This window comes from Lichenostomus cassidix, chromosome Z (genome assembly GCF_008360975.1).
Source record: "Lichenostomus cassidix isolate B80296 chromosome Z, HeHo_3.0, whole genome shotgun sequence".
Taxonomy (NCBI): Eukaryota; Metazoa; Chordata; class Aves; order Passeriformes; family Meliphagidae; genus Lichenostomus; species Lichenostomus cassidix.
This window is the reverse complement of record NC_139511.1, coordinates 771,790-797,486: the sequence shown is the minus strand read 5'-3', so window position 1 is coordinate 797,486 and position 25,697 is coordinate 771,790. Positions and strand designations below refer to the sequence as shown.

The following is a 25,697-nucleotide window of genomic DNA, read 5'->3' as shown; positions in this document are numbered from 1 at the left end:
GACAGCAGGAGAGGGAACAGCCTCAGGCTGGGCCAGGGGAGGCTCAGCTTGGCCAGCAGCAGGAATTTCTCCATGGAAAGGGTGCTCAGGCCTTGGCAGGAGCTGCCCAGGGAGGTTTGCAGTCCCCATCCCTGCAGGTGTCCCAGGAATTGCTGGCTGTGGCACTCAGTGTTCTGGGCTGGGGACAAGGTGGCCATTGGGCACAGCTGGGACTCCATGGGCTGGGAGAGATTTGCCAGCCTCAGGGATCCTGGGATTCTGGGGTTCTGAGGTAACTCAGCACCACAAGCCTTGCCCAGGGAAGTCAAGAAGTCTGACAGAGGATCAGATTTATATGGTCTGCAACAACTACCTGCTGCAAACCCTACAGGCCTCTTGTCTTTATAATACTTTCTACTGTTATTCATCAAGTATCGTACCTATATACATTCGTACATACATACAGTCATACTTTATATATATTTTATATACATACATACATATATATGTATATATATAAAAGACAATCTCCTGTCATCAGTAAAAAGGAGTTTCAAAAATTACCACATGCATTTATCTTGACTTCAAAAATACATGTAGCCTTCTGGCTTTGGAACATTTCATAGCAGAGCAATGATTGATACTGGATTGCTCAAACCTGACAATCAGAGGTCTCTTCAGGTTTAGATTACATCTGTAGCTATAAATTTAAAATATCATCTATGTCGCTATATGTGGTTTTCAAGTCAGATTTCTAAGATTATTTGGAAAGTGCAGCTGTAATAATTCACAATATGATTTTCTCTAATCATTACCTAAAACCAGTGAGAAAACACATTTAATAGAAATCCATATATCTCCCCTTTTTGAATTTGAAATACTTCAAAGAAGCCCTTAGCACCAATCATCGTGGCAGATGACTTTTTAATTCATTATAATTTAGGCTGCAAATGGACTTACTCCTCTTCTTAAATGGTCCTTCTGCCCCAGCAAATAATTCCAATCATTTTACATGTCAGTGGAACAACGTAATTCACTGAAAATCTGTTCTGTAAAAAATTCTTCAACCAGGTCTGTCTGTAAGACAGCAAGCTGCAGCTCATACTGTATTTTGATATTTTTATTTTCCTATTTTTGTTCTTTCAAAAATGTTAATCAAGCACAAAGTAACTCAAAATACTTATTTTTAAGCAATTTCTGCTCATTATGATGCTGATTCATCTGGAGATGTTGCCAGCAATGATAGCAACTTTGGAAATGCATCACATTCCACGCAGAGAGTTTAGAGATATTTCTCTAATCAACTATTTCTCTCTATTAATAGAGGATACACTAAATTCATAGAGGCTAGGACCTGCATTCAGAATTATGCGAGATCTATGTTCTTGTTCATGTGCATAAACAAACCACAAATAGCCTTGATTTAGCTCTGGTTAGCTGGAAGGTCAGATTTTTTAAAATTGCATTCAACTTCTTTCTGCAAATAGATTATGATGAAGTTTGTCTATTATGTTTTTAACTAAAAACAATAAAAATAAGAGCTTTCCCTCACATTTAAAAACTTTAAAATACCCTTTTTCTTCATTCACAACATAGACAGTTCCTGCACCCTGTCAGAATGCTCAGTAATTGTTTATAATGGTTTCTTAGTATTCAGTTTTGGTGGAAAAGAGTTTATCCCATTCTCTTACTTCATTATTGATGTAATATGGTATCATTTTCTCTCTAGGACTCTCAGGTGGGTTTTGATGTATATGAAAATCATGAACAAACCAGTATTATCCTTCTTTTTAAATCAAAATATGTACGTCAATGGGCTCTCCTTAAACATAAACATGATTACCATTAGATTATGTGTGTTTGTGGACAATTTTGGAATTGACATCCCATCTCTGTCATTGAGAAACACATTTCACTGGTGACTCAGAAGCAAGGACAGAACTCTGAGGAGAGCAAGCAGCACTAAGAGTATTTCATACATAACAGAGCACATCACAGCACTGAGCACCCTCTCTTAGCCTGAAATAAATACAGAATGGATGAAGATCTCAACGCAAACAAGGTGAAGAAAGCACTCAGGTACCTGGCTGATGTCACTTGTCCACGCAGCTTTCTCCTGCCGTGATGGGGCTAAGAGGACAACAGTGAAAGGAGGAGCATCTGAAGGCTCCACTATGAGCTTGAAATCCAGGTGTCCAAACACCTGCCCAGAACCTTTTGCTTTACAGCCAGAGAGGGAGAAAAAAAAAGTCACAACGTGAAATTTCAGAGTATATGACAAAGAAAACGCTGGTTTCATTTAAAATGAAAATTGCTTTAAAACATTTCCCATCTCCCTGAAAAACAGCAAATCCAATTAGGTATCCAAAACCTCATTTTTTCATGCCAGGTTCACACATGCCAGGTACAAAAATACTGGGATTTGCTAGACATTGCTCTTAAAGTTTCTTCCAGCACTTGTATGCTAATATACCCCCACCACTACAGAAATATCATCAAAATTAATGAAACTACTTTCACAATACGAGTGCAAAACTTCACAAACTGCAGGATGGAAGCCAAAAAGATAAAGTAATGGCAACAATAAAATCAGCCTAAGAATATGTTTTGTAATTCCATTTGAACAAGCTCAGAGTCCAGATTTGTGGGAAGCCCAAGACAAAAAACTTTCCATTAATCCTTCCAACTCACTCAACCCACGTGTATTTCAGAAACTTAATTATCTGCTGCTCATTTACGCCTTTTTTTTTAATTTTTGTTTTTTCTCCAAGATGCTGTGGGTGAGCTTGTATACAAAAGTCAGCAAATAATTTGTCACATTTCTCTGGCCAGCCCTCTTGAAAATCCAGTAAGGGATGTCAGCAGCAGGAACAAATGCAACACAACAGCCCCCATCCGAGCCAGCATGTCCATTTTTGGAACATCCATCCTACTGATTCAGTTTAGCACTGTATCACTGGTTTCATAAAAACATATCTATTTGCTCTTACGAAAAACACAAAAAAAGACAGGGTACTAATTTTAGGAAACTAGAAATTGTACTTACTACTGACAGCTGAATTTAACTTACAATCATCGTCACTGGCTTCTGTCTCCTCGACCAATGTGCACTCCATTAGAGACAGAACACCTCCTGTCTGTGGAAACAAAGCACATTTTATACAAATTTTGTCATTTGTTCCCATTTGTCACAGGTTTTTTTTAAACTGTGATCTACCTTACTCTAATGTTTTGCATTACTCAGAGGTCTAAGGAAGATATATCAATTTCATAATGCACAGTTTTTGCTTAACGAACTAAACACAGACAGATTAAATATGTTTTTCTTAATGCAACTGATCAATAGTACAATGTACAAAACTTCTTTCACTTTTACCACACTGTAATTTATGTCACACACAGACTTGTTCACAACTTAAAAAAAATTTAACTAGAATTTCATCTTCTGAATTTAAGTACATACATACAAGAGTTTTTAAAGGTTCTGTTAGACTGTTGATTTTGCAAAGTACTTGAACTATCTAAGAGGTGCAAAGTGAGAAAGCACATGAACCTTAATAACCTCTTGGTATGTCAAATTAAAATTCTGTTCAACGTAATCCACTCTGTGAACTATCAACATCTCTTTATCCACAAGCCAGCACTATGAAAGCCTAAATTGCAACAAATATAACTAGATCGTTCTTAGATGACATTTTAGTTTAAGAGAACATGCTGTTCAGGAGAACAGAATTGACTTTGAAAATTAATTTTATTAGAGGTCTGTAACATGTTCTTTGGTGACTCTGCAGGGTTGTACTGGCTGATTTATGCACTGAAAACTGACTAAAATTCAGTGCTATATACACTGAATTTATTGCCTATTTCAAACAAATAGCTACATCAATGCCTTGTTTCTAATCCCCCCAGTTTACTAGAATTAACTGGGTCTAGAAAAAGAAATTGGCTGAATTCTAGTATTTCCACTGAAAAGACAAACCAGTTAAATACTGAAAATTTCCGCAATTTTGTTTATAACCACTAATGCAAAGCTCAGGTTAAAGCCATAAAACAGTAAAATGCTGACATTTCACCAAAGATGTGTTTTCATTTTGCAAATTAAATCATAATGTAAAGTCCATACCTTGAGAAGGTGCAGTTTTCCTCCTGAACTTCTTGTACAAATTAAAAAGTGTTTTGTAAACAAGAAGCATTGTCTTTCTCCTTCTTTCTTCAAAGACAATGAGCCCAGGCGAACTTTACTAAGCTTTCCCCTCTCAACCGAGGGCACTTGGATAAGGGAACCTGGTAATAAAGGTGCAAAGTTTGCTGTATTATAGTAATATTTGGTAGGGCATGCTTAAGTTGTTAATTCATTAAATACCATTATGTTAATTAATGTAACTCTTCATTCCAGTATCCAGTATGAATCAGCATCTCTTTTAAGTATCAATCACTTTTTTATTGCACAAGTTCCCTTTGTTTCTTGTCATAAATCGACTCAAACAAGTACAGTCTAGAGTAATACTTGTGCACATGGCAGGATTAGATCTAGGGCTGGCTGGGCAATTAAACACACTAAGAGTCCATTGATCAGAAAATGTAGCTGCACAGCAAGCACCACTTTGACAGCCACTGCACTTGCAAGAGACAAGGCAGGCACAAGTTAGAGACAGAGAATGAAGAGACCATGTTTTGCAGGAAAAGTTTGTGTATGTGTGTGCCTGTGTGCAAGAGAGATGGAAATGAAGCACATTTCTTCTTCTCATCTTGTACTGCATAATTGGTGCTCCACAGCCCATCTGAAATGTGTTACCAGTAAAACACTCCCGAACTAAAGTGAACCTGCTTACATAAGCCTGAATTTGTACTCTGCAGAGCTCCAGGCTGGGGACAGCTCTGCTGCTTCACATCTCAGTCTCTGACCAACTTTTCCAGATTGATACCACCATGTGTATCACCTCCAAATTTGGAACAGGAGTTAAATTTGGTGGTGAAGTGCAACTCCTCTGTATATCAAACAGAAAGATTTCTACCATACAACTTGCTGTTAGCAGACAGTGCAGCCAAGAGACCTCCTAGGCTCATTCCCACACATCTATCCTCACTATGTCCTTACACCAGCTTGTGACTTGTTCCAGCATCAGGTACAATACAGCTAAAACCAGCAGGAAACTAGTGCTAGGAAAAGGCAGCTGACTTAGCTCCCTCATAGGGGCACAGTCAAAATAGCACCAAAAATTGATGATGCAAAGGGAGCTACAGCAGCAGAGCAAGCAGGAGGAGATGGCTTTGAGCTGCCTCTTCCAGACACAAACTAGCACAGCTGCATCAAAGCCCTAAGCAGTGGCAGCATCCTGACACAATGCCAGCCTGGCAGAATTATCCATGAAATATTAGATTAGCCATTCTTACTCTATGTTGTCAAAAGAATTATCTTGCTCAAAGTTCAGAGATGCAGTCTTAAATTAACAAACAGAAAAATTACAGTAACTGAGAAAGCTGCTATTTATCGACATTTTTTCTACATTTAGCTCTCTCTATATATTTAATTAGCCTTAAGTTATTAATATATAAACTTCTACCGACACAGGAGAATACACAGCAGTAAATTTGCCAGAGTAGTGTTCTCTGACAGACATTTCACATTTAGACTAAACGTGTATAACATGACTTGTGTCACCCCAACAGAACATTGGAGTAAAGTTATGCTCTAGAATTTTGAAAAGGAATTTGGAACATTTCAGGTTCACTCAAATTCCAAGCCCATAAATATTTATTGGCTGTTGTGCATTTCCCCTGACAAACAGCTGACCTGCCCCAGCTGTGAGAGAGGGTGAGGAGATCATTTCCATGTGTTGGAACAGTGACTTTTCCATGTTACACTGTTCCTCAAGCCACGCTGCAAGGCCAGCATGTTCAAAACAACTCCCAGCCAAAATTCCCAGGGTACCTTTAGCCCTAAAATTCCATCTACACATTCAGGGTAGCAATGTTCAATCTGTACATTTTGTCTCTGCTTTGCTTATTAGCGTAATAGTACCTATAAATATGATATGCTCCAGATGCAAGTTCACAGGAAACTTTTATTTTTTTATTTATTTTTATTTTCATGAGTATGCTTTCAGGACTAACATAATCTGTTCTGTTATAATGGGCTGAAGGTTAAACAATGTTCTTGTATGGAGCTGAAGTACAGTTTAATAAGGTAAAACAGAGCAAATCTCTTTTGGAAAGCAGAAAGCAGAGACTGCATTTTCTTTCTTTTACATTTACAGGGAGGAACACATCTCCTACACAAACTGCATGGCTGACACCAAGCAAGGACCTTGTGCATTCTCATCAGGCTTTAGTAGTTAACAAAACCAGGCATTGGCTCTATCAAAGATTTCCTCTTAAGGAAAAAAATGGTCACAATTGGCCAATGTACAGATGCAATGAGCGAGTAAAGCTAATTTTAGAACATTCACTAACAGTATAGTTTGGACAATAGTGTAATCCCAGGAATTTTTATCCAGCTACAGGCCTAGGCACTTTGCTTCAATGCCTTAACAGTCACTCTCTCACCCTTCATTCAATCCAAGGAATATAAAAGGCTGGATTTATAAACAAATCCAAACATTTAGAAGTTTACATTGAACTCCCTGATTTACCAACTCAGTCTGGAGGTTTTGGGGCTTTTTACTGTTTTTCTGTTGTTTGTTTTTACTGTTCAGAGGGTCAAACACTGGAATTTGACTCATTCAGGCTGGCTGTGGAGTGTCTGTCCTTGGAAACAATCGAATCCTGACTGGACACGGCAGAAAGCAACTTCCTCCACCTGGTGCTGCTCTGAGACTGGAATGGATCATTTCCACAAGTGCCTTCCAGCTTCAACAATTCCATGGCTTTGTGGTTATGATATCTTTGTCAGCAGAGGTAAATTCATAGCAGCTGATGGCAGAAACATCAGAGTGTTTGTGGCATTAAAGGGGCTCGAGGTGCCCAGTTGTTTGGATGTCAACAGGTTTGAGAGGACCAAAGAAAATGTTCCTCACTTGTCTGTGTGCCTGACTGTAAAAGCTCTACCTGAGTAAGAGACACGGAAAATGAGATCCCAAGAAACCTGGAGAATTCACAATCTGCATTGCAAAACACTGTCAGGGACAGTTTCTATGGTCTCAGTGTGTACAACTCAACTGAACCAATCTCTTCTTAAAAAGTAAACTCTATAAGACAGAGTTGTAATGAATATGCACAGAAAAAGCCTGAGCAAAGGGAAAGGCACCTCTCTCCTGTTTTAAGCTGAAAAAGAGGTTTCCTGTATGCATCTACATTAATCCACACAACAAACAGAAGCCTAATTGAAATTAGAGGAGATGGACATCACTGCCTAAGTGACCCCTCTGCCAGATGTAAAAGGAAAATGGGCTACTTTACTTCATTTGCTTTATTCAGATTTCTGCCCTGCACAGAATCACAGGCAGTGGATGTTCCACAAGATACACTGACACAACCTTCTGTAACACACACTCCTGTCCACTGTCTTCTGACTGCATGCCTAGAAATAAATCTGAATTTAATTTACTTACAGGGTTTGTCCTGGGTCTAACACTCCAACAGTCATTTGTTCAGACTGATTCCCACAGAAAAAAATTCTAAGTTTTACTGATGAAACAGTGGGTACACAGACAAAATATTAAGTAAAATATTACTTAAGGGGAAAACTCCAATAAATACATGAATACATATTTGTATTACATGCTATAATAATCTTGAAAAAAATCTAAAATTTAATTAAATTTCATGTTACAAGTCAACCTAGGATATTCACAGCCCTTTAATTTTTTAGCTGAGCATGCAAAACAACTTATTTTTTTTCCTCCAAGCCATATTCAGAACTCTTAAGACACCTCAGAGATAACAAATGCATATATTTAATGAAGAATCAAGTAATTTAATAGTGACTATTGTAAAAACAATATTGGAAGTTATTGCAGAAAATTGGATAGTTTGGCCACATAAGTACAGAAACAGCATAAAATGCATTTCAAAATGTATAGAAGTCCTATTGATTACCAGCTGTGACATGAATCCATTAAATACCAGATGTTCTGCTGAAGTTATCTGGAAAAGGTTTCATGAAATTACATTCCTAACCTTTCCTCTGTATATATAATGCTTTACAAAGGAGAAAAACCAGTCAAAATCCTACACTACAGATCTGTAGTTACTATGTACAAACCTAGTAACTTGCTTGAAGAGATCCAGAAGTAAAATATTATATAAATGGGAGCAAAATAAGCAGTTAAAGTAAACCCCACCAAATAAGAATCATAATCAATTTGCAGTTCCTGGCAAAAACTATCCCTTATTTAAAACAGAAAAGTTATTCTAGCAGAGTTTTTTGGAACTTAACAACAAATTCCACCTCCCCTACAACTGATTTTCAACAGAAAGAGTTTCCAAAATTGCCATCAATAGGCAGGAAAAGAGTGCTGCCCTTCCCCTGCTCCATCCCTTTGGGAGCACAGTCCCAAATCAGGCAGAATGTGCATTACTGTCCCATGGGGGCTCTGCCACTCACATTCTGCTGATTTTCACATTCTGCTGATGTTCCTGAAGAGAACAGCACTGAGCTGAGGTCCAACCACAGCCCAAAATTACCTGTTTTCAGAGTATTTTGTCTGTGACCCTGCAGGGACCACAGGCAGACTCAGGGTGGTGGTAGTGCCCAGAGCAGTGCCTGGCCTGAGGATGGCAATGTGAACCTGCTGCCTTTAGTGCAGTTTTTCCATGGTTCCGTGGGCAGTTCTGCAGAGGAATGCCTTACCTTGGCGAATAAAGGTCTGGCTGGTGTCTAGCAATATGTCACAGCCCTCCACTATGGTCCTTTCTATGGCCAGGTTCTTGCGGATGTTTTCCGTGTCACTCACCTCGTCGTGCATCACTCTGTTGGAAACAAAGCAAAAGGCACTTTATCTCCCCAAAATGTGGCTCACACCTGCTGTGTCTGTTGTCACTGACACAGTGCAGACACAGTGCATGCCCTTCACCACCTGCTCCAGAACAGATCTACCCACCCAGTGCCCAATCACTCCACAGCAGATTTCTTGCCTTTCTTTCTCTGCTTTTCAAATCATTCTTGCCATAGCTTAGATTTTTTCAGCAGTGGAGCCAATTTTGCCAGACTTGTTTAGTGACTATTCCTGAGCACATCTGACAGATGCCACCGAGCTGCAAACACTTCACAGCCAATAGCAGAGAACTTGATCCTTAATGGACTGGGCTGCCACAAACAGGGCAGTGCTCCCTAGAACTATGTAGGGCACACTGCAGAGCTCCTCTCCATGGCTTCAGGGTCCCACTCTGTTCCTGCTTCATCTTTACATCTCAGTGTCTCACTCCCTCCTTTCCTCCCTCATCCCTTTCCTTTCCCCTTTCCTCTCCTCTCCTTATTCCTTTCCTCTCCTCTCCTTATTCCTTTCCTTTCCTCTCCTTATTCCTTTCCTTTCCTCTCCTTATTCCTTTCCTTTCCTCTCCTTATTCCTTTCCTTTCCTCTCCTTATTCCTTTCCTTTCCTCTCCTTATTCCTTTCCTTTCCTCTCCTTATTCCTTTCCTTTCCTCTCCTTATTCCTTTCCTCTCCTCTCCTTATTCCTTTCCTCTCCTCTCCTTATTCCTTTCCTCTCCTCTCCTTATTCCTTTCCTCTCCTCTCCTTATTCCTTTCCTCTCCTCTCCTTATTCCTTTCCTCTCCTCTCCTTATTCCTTTCCTCTCCTTATTCCTTTCCTTTCCTCTCCTTATTCCTTTCCTTTCCTCTCCTTATTCCTTTCCTTTCCTCTCCTTATTCCTTTCCTTTCCTCTCCTTATTCCTTTCCTTTCCTCTCCTTATTCCTTTCCTTTCCTCTCCTTATTCCTTTCCTTTCCTCTCCTTATTCCTTTCCTTTCCTCTCCTTATTCCTTTCCTGTCCTCTCCTTATTCCTTTCCTTTCCTCTCCTTATTCCTTTCCTTTCCTCTCCTTATTCCTTTCCTTTCCTCTCCTTATTCCTTTCCTTTCCTCTCCTTATTCCTTTCCTTTCCTCTCCTTATTCCTTTCCTTTCCTCTCCTTTCCTCTCCTTATTCCTTTCCTTTCCTCTCCTTATTCCTTTCCTTATTCCTTTCCTTTCCTCTCCTTATTCCTTTCCTCTCCTTATTCCTTTCCTTTCCTCTCCTTTCCTCTTTCCTTTCCTCTCCTTATTCCTTTCCTTTCTTCTCCTTTCCCCTTTCCTTTCCTCTCCTCTCCTTATTCCTTTCCTTTCCTCTCCTTATTCCTTTCCTTTCCTCTCCTTATTCCTTTCCTTTCCTCTCCTTATTCCTTTCTTCTCCTTTCTCTTTTCCTTTCCCCCTCTTTCTCCTTTCCTCTTCTCTCCTCTCCTTCCCTTCCCTGAAACTTCCCTGAAATTTCCCTTCCCTTTCCCTTCCTCTTTCCCTCTTTTCTCTCCTTCAACATCCACATTCACCATTTACTTTCTCTTACTCTTTTTTTTCATAGGCTTATTCCCCTTACACAGAAAAATACAGATTTTCTTTTTTTTCTCAATACTGAAACTAGCCCAGGATTTTATATGATCTTGTGATGTATAATATTATCCTGAAGAGGGACTGGACTGCACTGTCTGGAACCTCTTCATCCCTCAGAACTGCATTAAAGGGATGGAAATGAGTCACAGTATTTTATATTTATGGTCTATATTGACTTTATGAGCAGAGAGGATCAGTCAGACTCCAATTCTAACCCTTCAGTAATGAATTAGTTGGATCAGCATTGAACTCTGACTTACGAGATGAAGCCAACCCAAAGCTGATTTATCTGCTTGTGCAGATCTTTTACAACTAAATATTCTCCAAGCACTTATTTAGTGAATACTCCAGACACTGAATATTTATATCCTGGAGTTCACTCATGGTCTCTTTGTTCACAGCAGAAATCTGTGTTTCCCAGAGAGGAGAACCACGTTTCTCACTGGGCTGATGAGAGGAACATCTGAGAAAGGTCTAGGGGTTCAGGGAAGAGCTTCATTTTCTAGGTTTCCACAGAGAGCATCAGTTCTCAGAATATATCTTTACTTCCTGCTTATCTGGCATTATTTGAAGCATACATGAAAGTCAATTTGCATAGTAGCATGCAAAAACTATAACACAGATAGAGAACTAAGTACTTTCAAAGACCCTGATTATTTAAAATACCTTCTTTCTTTAAATTATGAAAAAAATATTTTTCCATGTAAAGAAAACTGCTCTGCTCATAACCCAGGAGTAGGTGGTTTCTATAGTGATTTCGATTCTCCCCTAACCAAAATACAAGGAGACACTTGTAGATCTAGGTTTGCCAAAAAAAAAAAATAAAATAAAATAGGAGAGACAAAATATTACACTGGGATACTTCTGTTATTTTTCATTTTCTTATGTTTTGGGTTTGATCCTTTTCTTTTAAATAAAAATCTTTTTTAAAGGAGCAAAACCAAATAAAAATAAAGAAAAACAGGTTTTTAATTTTAAAACCTTTAACTCAAAATTATCAGACATAAGGTAGAAAAATCTTACCTTGAAAGTTCTTCTAGTTTAGATTTAGCAAATTCAAGGCTTTTTCTCTCAACGTGTTCGTGTGGTGTGTGAGCCAAAAGTTCATGAAGTGTTATAATGTATCTGGGAATCTTTAAACCAATAAGGCATAATATCAGTAAACCCATATATACCTTCCCTCAATTTTAATAGAATATGAGCATGTAAATTTCTTTTGACATTGAAAATACCAGGTGACCTGTCTTCATTCAGATGAAATTCACATTGCACAAAAGAATAATGGTCCTGTATTTGACTATTAAAGGCTACATGGTAACAAGAGCCCTTCAGAGCTTTTAACCAGAACCAAGTGATGGTGCAGCACAACTTGTCTGACACAACAAGAATTATGTAGGAGGAGAGGCAACATTATGCTGAAGTGGAAAGTCATCAGCAATGACATAATAACAGTCCTCATCACATAGGAACAGAGCCATCTCTCTGCCTCTCATGACCTGGCTTTAACTCAACCCACAAAAACTGCAAAACCATAAAAACTGTAAAATATACCATCTCAAAAATTAAAAAAGTATTGTTGCAGGTGCTAAGGGCTCCTTGGGCTAACATGAATAACTAGCATTAACATAAGTGTCACTGACGCCCCTCTTAAATTTTTTTTTCTCTATCTGGCTTGCCAATAACCAGACAATCTGAGGGGGTTCTCTATTCTTCTGATAAGTAAAATATCTAGCCAGTACTTCACAGACATCTTAAAACAGCTGCAAATGTCCAATCCAGGCACAGCACAGTAAAATATCAGGAGGGTAAGTACAGTTCTTAAAACTTTTGCAATTTACTTTTCATTTTCTAAAGATCAAGTCACTTGAGAACAAAGTGGGGGCAAAGATGCAAAATGTATTCCTAGTAAGATGTTTATGGCTGCTCTAAGCTGCTATATCAGGAACATAATCTCTCTCTGGACTTTATAATCAGAAGTTCTAAATCAATTGGAAGTCTTGGCCATTTTCCTTGGTTCTACCCTCATCCTACACTCCAGCATTTGTAAGACTCTGAACAAAGCTGAGCCAGCACAGCTGGGGAATAGATCTCTTCAGGCAGTGTTTTGGTGTAACAACAAAGTAAATTAAACTAAACTAATTTGCAGGAGAGTTTTTCTAGTTAAGCAACAAGACCCCTCAATCGATTGCAATGTTAGTAACATAAAATGAATCAACCAAACAGAAAAAGCAAATACACACAGAAAATGCACGGGGACTACCTGAAACATGGGGTAGGTAAGGAAAGTTTCCAGCATTCGGCCCTCACATGCTGGGTTGGCTTCATATTGCTTCAAGAGTTTGTCAAAATCTCTGTTTTGCTTACAGTTTGCCAGTACTTGTAGGCTATACTGATGATTCCGAACAAATTCTTGATATATGTTCAGCATTGGCAGCAGAATGTCAAATAAGTCAGCTGGAAACAGCAAAGAAATGCCTTTTTTACTCCAGCTTTCCCCATCTATTGAAATACATTTCTAAAGAAAGTAGTGCTTTCTACAGAAGTGAATTACTATAATCAGTTCTGTTTCCAATATAGTGACAATCTAGAAACATTAAACATGGCTCCTTCACCTGCCCAATAATGGTTCTTCTGATCAGCTAATAGACAGACACTGTTACCAAAAATATGAGTCTAATCAATGCTTAGGGCAGAGGAATTCTCATACACAGACCACTACTGCCCACATGGGACTCCCACTACACCTGATCCTCTGGTTTTAATTCTGCTAATGCATTCCCTTCAAAAAGGACTTTCAAGAAGTCATGTCCTTAAAAAAAAAAAAATCCTTACTGAATTTTTAAAAATAAATATGAAACTTATACCCCTATAGAAAATTACGTAACTTACCTAGAATTAAGGTAGGCCAGTTAGCTATTCTTGCTTTTAAGCCCTGGTGAAATATCTCATGAAGAAACATGATTGTTTCACTGAAAAACAAGTATTTAAACAAACAAAAAGACAATTCTGGTTTTATTTTCTGATTAATAATTCACAGAGAAACACCTCTTCCTCTTTTGCACTTTGCTAGAAAAAAACAGAAGACAGTTATTGTTATGGAAATAAGTGCTTCCATTTATTGCATTGTTTAAAAATTCTAGCTCAGTGCTTCTAAAAAACACGTAGTATTTTGTGTAGAACTATTCTAACATTGTAGTCATATTCTAACAAGGAAAAGGAAACCTGTCTCATGACTAAAGGAAGATACTCTTTTTCACAGAAGTTTGGGGCAGACTTGGATGCAATCCCAACTCTGTATCTAATGTCAGATGCCTCCTGGGTTACTGGAACATGCTCATTACAACAGTACTTGGATGCCTAATGAAAGAACAATTCTTTTTTGCAGGATATGAAAAGACAAGTGAGAGGGAAGGAGACTCCTTAGGCAGGACAACAGAAAATAGAAGCTTTGACGTACTCATCCTCAGGGTCTTATCAGGATCATATGAGGCCACTAAGTCCAGTTCTGCTCTCTTAGGAGAAAAGAAAAACAGGAAAGGTGACAGAAAAGTATGAGAATTGCCCCAAGAGGCACGATTTGTCCTTTTTTTTATCTAGCAGCTGAAGACACAAAATGTAGGAAGGTAAAGAGGTTGTGCTGGTTTCAAATAGCATCACCTGCAGCACCTGTGCCTTTCATCCCTGGAAAGGAGGTCTGGCTCAGTGACACCAGAGCCAGGGCAAGGGCCAGACCTCTCTGCTGTCAGCTGGACCAGAACGGGGAGAAGCACTCAGGGACACCCCAAATAAAAACCCAAATAACACAATAAACCCCATACCTGTTGAGGAAAATGCTACTGACGTCGTCATGACTGATGGGAGGCTTCTTGGAGCTCGCTGCCATCCTCAGGGGCCGCAGGAAGCAGTTCACAAGGACGTACAGCTGGTGCACATACTCAGACTCAGCCTCCACCATGTTGAAAACTATCTGGTTCCTCTTCCTCATGCTCTCTGCATGAGGAGAACAAATATAATCCTGGACAATAGTTTTCCATTTTCTTCTACATAACCAGCCCCGCATGAAGCTCTGAACCTAAAAATGGATCAAGCAGAAAAAGAAAATGAGAAAAAAAAATATTACATGGTTTATCATAAGCTCTTCTTTGTAGAAACAACTCTCAAAATTAAACATCTTTGCTTAAAAATAAAAATCTGTTCCCTTATTGATATATCTGTAATTAATTATTTTTTACATTTCTGTTTGTTGAGGGTCATAATTGTTGCCAGGATACAGACTGTAAAGACATGGCATAAATGTAAGGGAATCTTTCACTGCAGTGTCAAGCGTTGTAGCCTTCCCATCAGCACAACAAGGGTTTGCTGCTCCTTCTACCTCCCCTTACACACCTCTCTTATGCCCCAGAGGTATCCTGCAATACTTCCAGGTATCACATTCCAACACACACTCAGCACCATTACTGGCAGAATTCCTGAATAATTTTTTAGCTCAGTTTGCTTTCCCTTTTGAACAGATAACAGTTGGCATGTGTATTTCAAGCTATGTATCAGTGTATTTGCTTGGTATCAGACATCAAGACAACAAGCCTATTATTGAAAAAGACAGATTTTTGGCATTCTTAGAAAAGCACCTCTTTGTCAAGGAAAGCTCTAGCTAAGCACAATATCTATTGAAGTTGCAAGTCGATTACAGAAGAGGTCTACATCTGGTCACAGAAAATTTCATTCTGTCTGTGCCCTGATCTTGGTGTGAAGATCATTCATCTTGAAAGAGAAGTGCAAAATTTCACTGGTAGCAGTTTACTTTGAATAAATAACTTGGTGAAAAAGGACCCCAGCTGCCAAAATGATCGAGACAAAAAATGCAGTGAATTACATACAGATTCAAAGCTCACTTTCCACTAAAAGGGGCATTGCCAGCTTTTATTACAATGGTTAATCTACGTGAAAAGGAAAACTCACACCAAGTTAGCAGCTCAGTGCTGGCCCTGGCCCAGACTGCACCTCTCAGAAAAAGACAGAAACTAGGTCCACATTCCATAAAGGACATTATGCAAATACATTACAGGATAAAATGTGTCACTAAAATATATATATAATTTAAGAGGTTTAAGTGGGCCAAGGCAAAAGTAGACTTGCTATCTTACTGCACTGAAAGAAAATAAACAATAAAGCTAAACAGACTGAAACACAGAAGTACACCCCTCATCTCACCCTTTTCCCTTTAAACACAGAAAACTTCATGTTTACCTTTTTAATTTTCTTAATATCTGGATCTTCATCTTCCTGGTTGCCTTGATAAGGTCGCATTTTTTCCTTTGTTTTATTCAGCGCTACAATCTGACAAAACCAAACACTCATTAAATGCTTCCTCAAGTTAATGAGACCCTTAGTTAGAGAACTAACAGAAAAGTAATTCCCCTTCCCGCAGCCTGCTGAAGCTGCAGAGAATGCCAAGCACACATTTGGTGCCAGGGACTGGAGTGCTCCTTTTCAGGCCATTACAGATCTCAGCCCGGCTGGAAGGGGACCAGGAACGAGCAGGTTCTCCCCCCAGAACCAACTGTGCCTTTTGGGCTTTATCAGCTCAAGGGTGCAACAAGTTACTTAACAACATCTAGGGAATCCCAGCAGTCTGGAACAATTCTTAACACCACCATGACCAAAGGCCACGTGCTGGGATCAAGCTCCTCACACCTGAAGGCAGGGAGTAAATAATGGAACACACCTCTGACTTGAGCCTCTCGATCTCCGTGTCCTGATCCTCCAGCTGGTGCCGCAGCTGGTTGGCTGCCACCTTCTCCGTCTCCACGATCTGCACCAGGTGGATGTACTTCTGCATCAGCACCTCGCGCTCAATCAGGATGTCCGAGTAGCTGCCGGGGGAACGTGAGGTCAGCAGAAACAGACAGTGGTTTCCAACCCCCCCGTGAGGTATGGACAGACAGACAAGGAACCTGCAAAGCCGTGTTTGTTTGGCTTAAGCTTTTAAATTGTACAGCGTGATCAGAAACCACCCAAATGATATTCACAGATCATCCAAACTGAGAGTGTTTAATATCCTTTTTAGACACAGGTGCTACAGCACCCAGTTTCACAGTATCCAGTGATTAAGAGCAAGGTAATTGCACTTTTTATGAGCTTCTAATTCTCATGTTAAGCCCAAGAAGTCTACAAATCCGATTTGTTTTATTTATTTTAGGGTCTTGTTTTTTTCCCATCTCTTGGGAGGACTTGGGGGAGCATGTAGCACTTCATCAGAACTAATTCTCTCCATCTGCCAGATCTCTTTATGGAAGAATTCCCATCAAAACTGTCATGTTAGTGCACTAACACATGCTTTCTTCTTTAGGCCATTTTAAGATTACTGGAATAAATGCATTTAATCTAATCAGTATCAGGACCTATAGAATCAGTCTTTCTTTTAGTTCTTGGGAGGCTTTCTCCTGAAAAGCGACAATATCCCTAGTGCAATTAGATGCCACAATCAGAGTATCATGCCACTAATGCTTGTCAAATTCAGGGAAAGCAGAAATTAGTTTCTTCCTGTGTGACACCTTCACCAGACTGACCCTGAAGCAACAAAATCAACAGCCACATTGCTGCCTCTTTACCCAGGTTTCAGGGAGGTTTTTCCTCTGAGAATTTATGTAAATTTACAAGATAGAGACCAAACTGCACAAAACACAGTAGAATGGAGGCTCGGTCTTTGACAAGGGATCCCCCACTGTTTCATATCACATGTTTTCCCACTGTCGAGTTAGCACAGGATTTAACAGAAGGAATCCTTGGATGGCAAATCTCTTCCTTTTAAATTTCTTCCTACATGTTATAGCACTCATAAAACAATTAACATTTGCTATTAAATACCATGAGGCTTTTAATATTGCAATAACATGCATCCTCTATTGTGTGGTTTTTCTGTAAATATTAACTTGTATTTCCATCAGTGGTAGTGCACTTATACACTGGAGAGGGTCAATGTTAAGCATAGTTGCTAAATTCAACACTAACCTAGAAAACAAGATTAGATTTTAAATAATTAGAATAAGTTCCCACAGCTATCATAAAGTAAAGTTTCTCCTCCTTGAACAGATTATAAGAAGTGAATTTAATTCTTTTACATTTACTGTTATATTTTGACTACTGTAGAAGTAAACAATACATTGGAAGAAGGAAGGTCAGGGCATCTCTTCCAAGAAGTAAAAAACATACTTAAATAAATCTGTCATAAAGCAACCCACTTATCACTCAGCTGTGCAATAAACAGCAATAAAGTATAAGATTAGCTCTTTAAAATTTTTCAAATTTTTGTTTTGCAAGAATGCTGGAGTTTTTTTCAGAAACCATAGTACTTCATGTGTTTGAATCCCAAAAGGCATTTGTACATCTTAAAAAGTGTCTGAGTTAAAAACACAGCTAGCACTAATTGTTTTACAATAGAATGAACATAAAAATATCCATAAAATACACATTAAAATGCTTTGTTTAATTTACATTTAATATAATATTTACTTTTAATGTAATATTTACATTTAATATAAAAATTCTTTCTTACCTAAAACCAAATCCAGACAGATGAAACACCCCATTTTTCTATTTATCCTTTTCAAAATGTTTTTAAAGTTTTGCTACCAATTGTTTCCAATAAATAATTTAATGGGTTTGGCTTTGGTTTTATTCAAACTGAGGAAAATAGTAGGAAAATAATAGCACACAGATTCACAAAGGATGAACTGCTGACATAAGAACCAAGACATTGTTAAACACAGTGCTTTTCTTTCAGTTCTTTGTTTCCTCCTTTAGGGAAAGAAATTTTATCTATAGTTTTTCAGATTTTTTAAATGCATTGAGCTGGATTTCCACAGCTTTGTTTTACTAGAGAACAAGAAACTTTGCTGTGGAAGACTGAAGTTTTTATTCTTTTGAGATGTTCTTAAAGCAATTCAGCAGGGTGGCTTTGGCTGTCTAAAATGTCAGGGTCAGCTTGGAAAGCAAACAACATCTCCTTCCCTCCCATAATTAGCAGTGTGAAGAAGAGTTAATTAGAAAAGCCTGGGCACCCCTACTCTAACTTAGAACAGGCTAAATCCATTTTCCTTCTCAAAATTCCCTCTGGGAAGGGAAAAATCAGAGGATTCTGGAATAAACTTCACATACTTCCAACAGCCCTTTCCACCCATCTCCCTGCATGCCTGAGTAGAGATCCTCATGTCCAAATGTGTTAACCTGAATATCCAGAGTAATCCCAGGAGCCTTACAAGAGGACAAGGTTTAAATGCTGACATGAACACAAACGTGTTAAGAATCCTTGCCTGAGAAAATTGTACAGAAGTGTTCAGATGTCAAAGCAACACAAAAAATATATAAAACAACATGAAAGCAGCCAGCCTAGATCTGGTTCTCAGCCTTGGGTATCAGTTAATAGAAAGATACAACTGCTGCAAACCACAACTTATATGAGATTGTATTAATATTTCATTGAGAGAAGAATTTCTGTAATGTGTAGTGTAGATGGAACTAAGCTGAGGCTGATGGAAAAGGCTTATGGAAAGCTGAGGCTGAACCTATCTACTACCATCATCTGCAGAGACAGGACTCAAACCAGATATTTCAAGAAGCTCTGACTGACCACCATACACCACATGGATGAGAGAGGAAGAAATTAATAAAGTCCTGAGAAAAACTGCTGCACCATTGAGGTTGACATGCTCAGAAAATGTAGGAAAACTGGAGAAACTTTAACCATAGCCTCATTATTAAAGTCTCCTTGCTCTGGCAGCAAGCCAGGATAAAATTTCCAGTAGTGCTACCAGTAAATATAATTGAGTTTTGTCCTGAACAGAGACTAGAGCTACGGTACTTTGGAGCACTCCATGCTAATTGCACTAAAGCTGCTCAGGCTGCTGGAAGAGCCAGGCATTGGGTCTGGCCACATCAAATCACCCTCTTGAAATGCAGCAAGCCCAGCCTAATTCACTCTTTATCAAAAGCAGACTCTGGCTGTCTGGAAAGCAGCAGAAATTGCTTGCATCTGTCCACACACCCACCTCGAGCAGCCACAGGACTCCTCAACAGAGGAGAAACAGCCTCCAGACAGACTTTAAAGCCTGATGGCACAGTCACAGCCACAGCAGGCATGGAAACAGTAAAAGCTGCAATAGAACCTCACAAATCCATCCCTGTGCCTGTAAGCAAGGTGTCCTGGGAGAGCACCAGTGCACAGAAACCACAGACCTCTAATGAGCTCCAGTGTGATCCAGGGTTCTGAGGGATCCCTGTGGCTGCCAGAATCACAGGGAACCTTGAGAAGTACACACTCCAAATGGTTTTTACTCCATCATCCTTTTAATTAAGATAGGGAAATACCAGCTGGAATGAAGAGCCTTTTGAAGGGTGGTTCCAACAACCAGGACACCCAAACCGTGTTCATGGAACGGCTCTCTCAGGAGCATGGGTGTGAGGGGAGGGAATGCTGCCCTCTCACGTGACATGGAGAGTGTGCTGAAAGCCCTTCTCATCAGCCCATGTGCCATCCTGCAGACCCACAGCTCACACCAAAACCAGCTGTTCACACTGTCCTGGCACCCTAGACAGGAAAATCTGACCATAGCAATTCGTCCACAAACAAACTGGAGGAGAACGGCATCTCAGCCCATTGTGCAAAACTGAGACAGAACTCAAAGCATGAGCAGCAATGAATCATGGAATCATGGCATGGTTTGGGTTGAAGGGACATTAAAGATCTCTGATTCCACCCTGCCCTGGCAGGGACACCTCCCACTGTCCCAGGCTGCTCCAAGCCCCAGTGTCCAGCCTGGCCTGGAACACTTGCAGGGATCCAGGGGCAGCCACAGCTTCTCTGTCACCCTGTGCCAGGGCCTGCCCACCCTGCCAGGGAACAATTCCTTCCTAATATCAATTTTAACTCCCCTCTCTTAGTTTAAAACCATTGCCCCTCATCCTCTTGCTATCTGCCCACGTACAACATCGCTCCCCCTCTTTTCCCTTTAAAAGGGAAGCTGCTGAAGGGCTGCCATGAGCTGTGCCCAGAGTCCATGGGAAGGCTCTCCACATCGCCTTTCAGGCTGAGAAGAGCCACCAACCACAGGAGGGTGAAACTTTTTATGGGATACAGGGAAGAGCATTTTGGGATTGTACAAAGCTTGTTATGGAACTGCAGGAACCCAGGGCAGGGAAAGGGAGAGATGGAAGAGGTTTGAGGGGTAGCAAGCCTGGCAAATCAGAAATAAGGGGATAAAAAGGGGATAAAGGATCACACTTAACCAGATTGATCAATAGACTTGCCTGGCCATGATCTGCACATCATCACCACTGTGCTTACAACACCTGCAAAATACTGTATAAAACACACAGCCAAGTGCACCCACAAGTCTCAGAGAAAGCCTTTTTGTTTCAGTTTGTGTCTCATTTTAAATTGCCAGTTAGAGGGCAGTAGTTCCTCGTACACCTTAAACAGTGACCCAGATGAGAGAAGCATTCCCATTTTCCTCCCTGCTCTTCTCACACATTGCCTGTGCGGTGGACAGATCTGGAGGAAGGACGTGGATTAAAACTAAGCTGGCAAAAAATAAACAAAGCATAATTCCTTTTCAGAAAAGTTTCCCAATTCTGTTTACACCAGTGCCTGCATGAAAGAAGGGTTTTGCATTTTCACACCTGGTAAATTTAAGACTTTGGAATAAGTTAAAGTAGAGAAGTCCAATAAATTGTATTAATACTGCATCCATATGAAGAAAAAAAAAAAAGCATAGAAGTTTCTGAGCTAACTGCAAAAAATCCCTTAAAATATAGAAGAATTTGTAAGACAGGGTGATAAGAATACCTCAGTGTATTGAGGGTGAAACAGATTTTTTCATAAGTGAAAAAGTTCTGGAACAAAGCCAAAAACAGGACTTCCAGATGCAGTCACTGACAGAGGAATTAGGATTTGCCAGGAATAAATCCTCCTGCCCAAAAATGTCACTCAGAAGAACCAAACCACACTCTGCCGCTCTGGATATTACTGAGGAACCAAAATACTGAGAAATCAAATAAAATGGAAGGAGATGAAAGGTAAGTACAGATGTGGAACTGGTGATGGGGTCCCATTAAAATATACTCGATTAAACATCCCATTTCCAGCTCAAAAGCCAAACAATCTCCTAAGTGAGGAGAGGACACTATGGACAGAAATAGTGGACAATGTCACAGCAGAAGAAATCCTTTCATTATGAACTGTCATCCAAATAAAATACTTATTTACCCAGAGTGGGCCATGGGGTGCACTGAAACTGGAGCATCCTTTTTCCAACACTCTGTTTACAACTTACAAAGTAAATAAAACAAGGAAGAAATTTTGATAGCTACAAACATGTACTTGGCAAAAAAAAAAAAAGTAATGAAAAGCAGTCCAAAATTAGATTTTTTATATGTCAATCTAAGAAAACAAAAAACCTCAACTACCTCAATTGCATTGTCTCAGCTACACATGGATTACCACAGCTCATCATGAGGATAAGACCCTCTGGAAAGCAATTAAATATTTCCCTTTGTCAAATGCCAATATATTCACACAGAACAAGATGTTCCCAGGTCTGTTTTCAGTTTAAGAGTAGTGGAAATCTTAATGCCTCCTGCAATTTGTAACTAAGACACCTGAGATAATACAAAACTGTACCTTTAAAGTGCTACATAAAATGTCATTCAGCAATTCATAACAAACACCTGGAGACAAGGGTCAGAGATGTCTTAGGCTGGGCTCAAATGAACAGTGACAACACTGAAGAAGTTGCCAAAACTTCTCCCATCTGTCAAAAATACAGACAAACTCAAGGGAAAAGGTCTAGAACATGATGCAGGCAAAATTCAATCCCTAAAGAAAAGCTGTGCTATTTTGTTTAATTAAGTTGGTGAGAAAAATCATACACAATAGTCTAAAACTATTACTTTAGCTTCTTTTTATGCATCTTTGGCAAAAGACCCAATGGTTTAGTAAAAAATGAGAAACTCCAAGTTCTGCTGTTCGTCAACATGTGAAGCAAACAAAAGCAGCTTCCAGTGAAGTAGGAAAATGTCAGAGCAAGGAGATAACCACAACAGGGAATGACACTCCATGCTTACCAGCTAAATGTTAGGAATTTTTTTGTCACTTGTTGGTATTTTGTTCAAGAAAACGCAAGAAAGCCATCTCCATATCTCTGGAAAACTTGGCCAAGAAATTTAGATATTTATACAGAAAAGTAGATTCAGAAAATCCCTCAAATTACACAGGGCCATGAGACTGTCCCTCACAAAAGTGCCCACAGTTCAATATCCCCAGATAAAGGGGGAACAGTCAAACAGCAAAATGGATGGAGATAAAAATACTGATCTTAGTTACCTCAGAGACCTAGGTGTCCTCTAAAGCCTGTAATTACAACTTTCTGGTGGAGTCAAAAGTCAACCACCCTGACCCTGAATGTCATGACCAACTTCTTAGCAAGTTCTCAGTATTTTTCAGCTGTGTATTGTTTATCATTGCCTTGATTTTGTGTCTGTTTCCTCCTTGAAAATTCATGTGTGACCCATTTACAGGCCGGACTACTTATAAAGCTCCTCTTGCTTGCACACCTTTTACACCAGGCAATGCACCAGAATCCCAGGATCACTGAGGCTGGCAAATCTCTCCCAGCCCATGGAGTCCCAGCTGTGCCCAATGGCCACCTTGTCCCCAGCCCAGAGCACTGAGTGCCACAGCCAGGCCTTCCTGGGACACCTGCAGGGATGGGGACTGCAAACCTCCCTGGGCAGCTCCTGCCAAGGCCTGAGCACCCTTTCCGTGGAGAAATTCCTGCTGCTGGCCAAGCTGAGCCTCCCCTGGCCAGCCTGAGGCTGTTCCCTCTCCTGCTTTCCCTGTTCCCTGGAGCACAGCCTGACCCCCCGGCTGTCCCCTCCTGGCAGGGGAAAACTGTGGCGAAACCAAGCACATGCTGCAAGGAGGAACCCCCAGGATGCTGCTGTCCCTAAAATGCCACCAGCACGAGGCACAAAGCCCTGCTGCTTTCCTCACTCCCTGCGTATTCCACAGGAGCAGCTATCCTTCGGAAGGGACAAGGAGGCTGTCCCTGCCCTGCTGCCCTCAGCACATGGGGCTGTGGCTGAGCTCCAAGCCCCAGGGAGCCCAGGACAGGGAATATGGACTGTGCTCACCCTGAGGGCACCAGACAGACAGCAATTCCCACTGCCCAGCTGGCAGAGCTCTCCTGGAAAGGGGACAGGCCCTGTCCGGAGGAGCCACAGCACCTGAACAGCACACACACCCCAGGGAGGCCTAGCTGCACAAGACCTGCAGCTCCAGGGCCTCCCTGCACGAGCTCTAAATTAAAAACTACGAGCTGCTCATGTTCAATTTTAGTTATGAAGCAGAATCAGCTCTGTTTACATGGTTTATGTCCTGAGCAATCGGGGAGCTGCCTGGCTCCCTGCGCGTTGCCATGGCGCTGCGGATGCGCTGAGGTGAGTGAAGATGGGAGGAGGCTGCACAAAGTGCATTTCTCCCGCACGCCAGCCCTCAATGAGATGATTTTCATTTAGATTACACCCAAACCGTGACCACTCGTCACGCAGACCTCTCCTCAGGCAAAGATTACTGCATGGCTGGAGGTTCTGCTGAGTCCCTTTCCACAAGACCGTGATTTGGGTGCTTCAGAAGTTCAGTTTTGAAGTCAAAATTTTATTTGTCACACTTTGTCATCTTAATGGTTTGACCTTCTCTTTCTCACATTTATTTGTCTGTAAGAGTTTTTAGGGAAAAACTCATTTATTCACCTGTCATACCATTAATTTCCTCATTCATACAACACACTTGTCTCTAACAGAGGACTAATCCTAGGGTTTGTTTCCAATACAATTACATTCTTCCTGAACTAATTTCAACTGCAGCACAATTGCTTGTGAAAGATAAAAGGCAGTGAAATAAGCACGAAGGTTAAAGGTCTTTTTTTCCTATAACGTACTCATGAATTGCAAACAACACACAACTAATGCATGTTAACATTTACTTCTGTTTGGAAGGTAGGCTTAGATTTTCGAAATGTTATCCGTTTATCTGTAATAAAATAGATCAGAGGGTCATAAATTGAATTTCATACCTGGCTTGGTGAATAGCTTCTACCCACTCATCTCCATCCACCTCATCCTCACAACGCAGCTCCAGTGGCTTCTGCCCCTCATGGCCAAAGAGAACAGTAAAGTAATGCTGCAAATCAGAACAAGGGAAAAAAGGTTTCACAAACTTTTAAATAAAAAAGATATGTAAAATTTAAAAGTAAACAAAAAGCAAGGAAAGAAAAAATACAAAACACAAAGAACACCCCATCCAGCAAAAAATGAAAAACAGCAAAAGACTTTTTATACTCAGCCCAAAGTGCTGTCAACCCAAGGAAGATGTGTTTTAACTGTTAGTCTTGAAGCACAGATTGAAGTTGAAACTACACTGAAAATATTCCCCAGTGAATCAAGGTAATAGCTTTCATGTGCTTATTGCTAAGTTATTGTTCTTAAGCTTCCACACACAAGACAACAAAATACAATTCCCTAAAGAGTTCCTACAGCCAAGCACGGTAACAGAACTACTGTGGGGTGTCTGTAGCTCTTCTCTCTTGCATTTTTTCACCCTAAAAGTTTCCTTCCATGGGGCACCAAGCCTGGAATCACCACCACCACCACAGAATGCAGGCTGTGCACTGGCTCCAGCTTATTCCCCACCTTCCCAGCAGAGCAGGGACAGATTTCACCCATCACACTCCCAAAACGTTTTCGCCCCTCTTTCAAGAACCCTCACCCACAACTGTATTGCACTAACTTCTTGTTTTCACAAGAAAATGCTATTCACATAAAAACTGCCATCACTGGCATTTCTTGCATGTAGGGCATTCCCCAGGTGTGTTCCTTAGAACTTTCAGGGAAGTGTTTGCCTGAAAGGACAGTATTATCCAGTGGGGAGGGGGAGAGCCACCAGTTATCTACCTTAACTCCCATTTCACAGGGATGGTTATTTACAACCTTATTTTGCATAGCTCACATGCTAACTTACAGCCAGGCACCAAACAGAACTCCTCCAGCTCAGATGAAAACAGCTCAGATAATATTCTAGCTAAACACACATCTGTCATTTCCACAGGTGCTAAAAGGCACCCTTTGGAAATCCAGATGTTTC

The 25,697-nt window shown here is 40.3% G+C and overlaps 1 protein-coding gene across 4 annotated transcripts in view; it reads right to left on the bottom strand.

The window, feature by feature from the left end:
- RASGRF2 (Ras protein specific guanine nucleotide releasing factor 2) overlaps nt 1-25,697 on the bottom strand; it is a 112,473-nt gene that overhangs the window by 53,395 nt on the left and 33,381 nt on the right. For 2 of the 4 annotated variants that reach the window (XM_085043576.1, XM_085043577.1), the window contains exons 2-12: nt 24,631-24,737; nt 16,227-16,374; nt 15,749-15,838; nt 14,320-14,573; nt 13,391-13,470; nt 12,762-12,955; nt 11,525-11,634; nt 8,771-8,889; nt 4,103-4,263; nt 3,026-3,116; nt 2,063-2,199 (exon numbers count right to left, since the gene is read on the bottom strand). In XM_085043576.1, the coding sequence (XP_084899702.1) occupies nt 2,063-2,199; nt 3,026-3,116; nt 4,103-4,263; nt 8,771-8,889; nt 11,525-11,634; nt 12,762-12,955; nt 13,391-13,470; nt 14,320-14,573; nt 15,749-15,838; nt 16,227-16,374; nt 24,631-24,737 (1,491 nt within the window). The remainder of the gene's footprint in view (nt 1-2,062; nt 2,200-3,025; nt 3,117-4,102; nt 4,264-8,770; nt 8,890-11,524; nt 11,635-12,761; nt 12,956-13,390; nt 13,471-14,319; nt 14,574-15,748; nt 15,839-16,226; nt 16,375-24,630; nt 24,738-25,697) is intronic. The other 2 variants (XM_085043578.1, XM_085043579.1) reach the window with 1 other exon arrangement.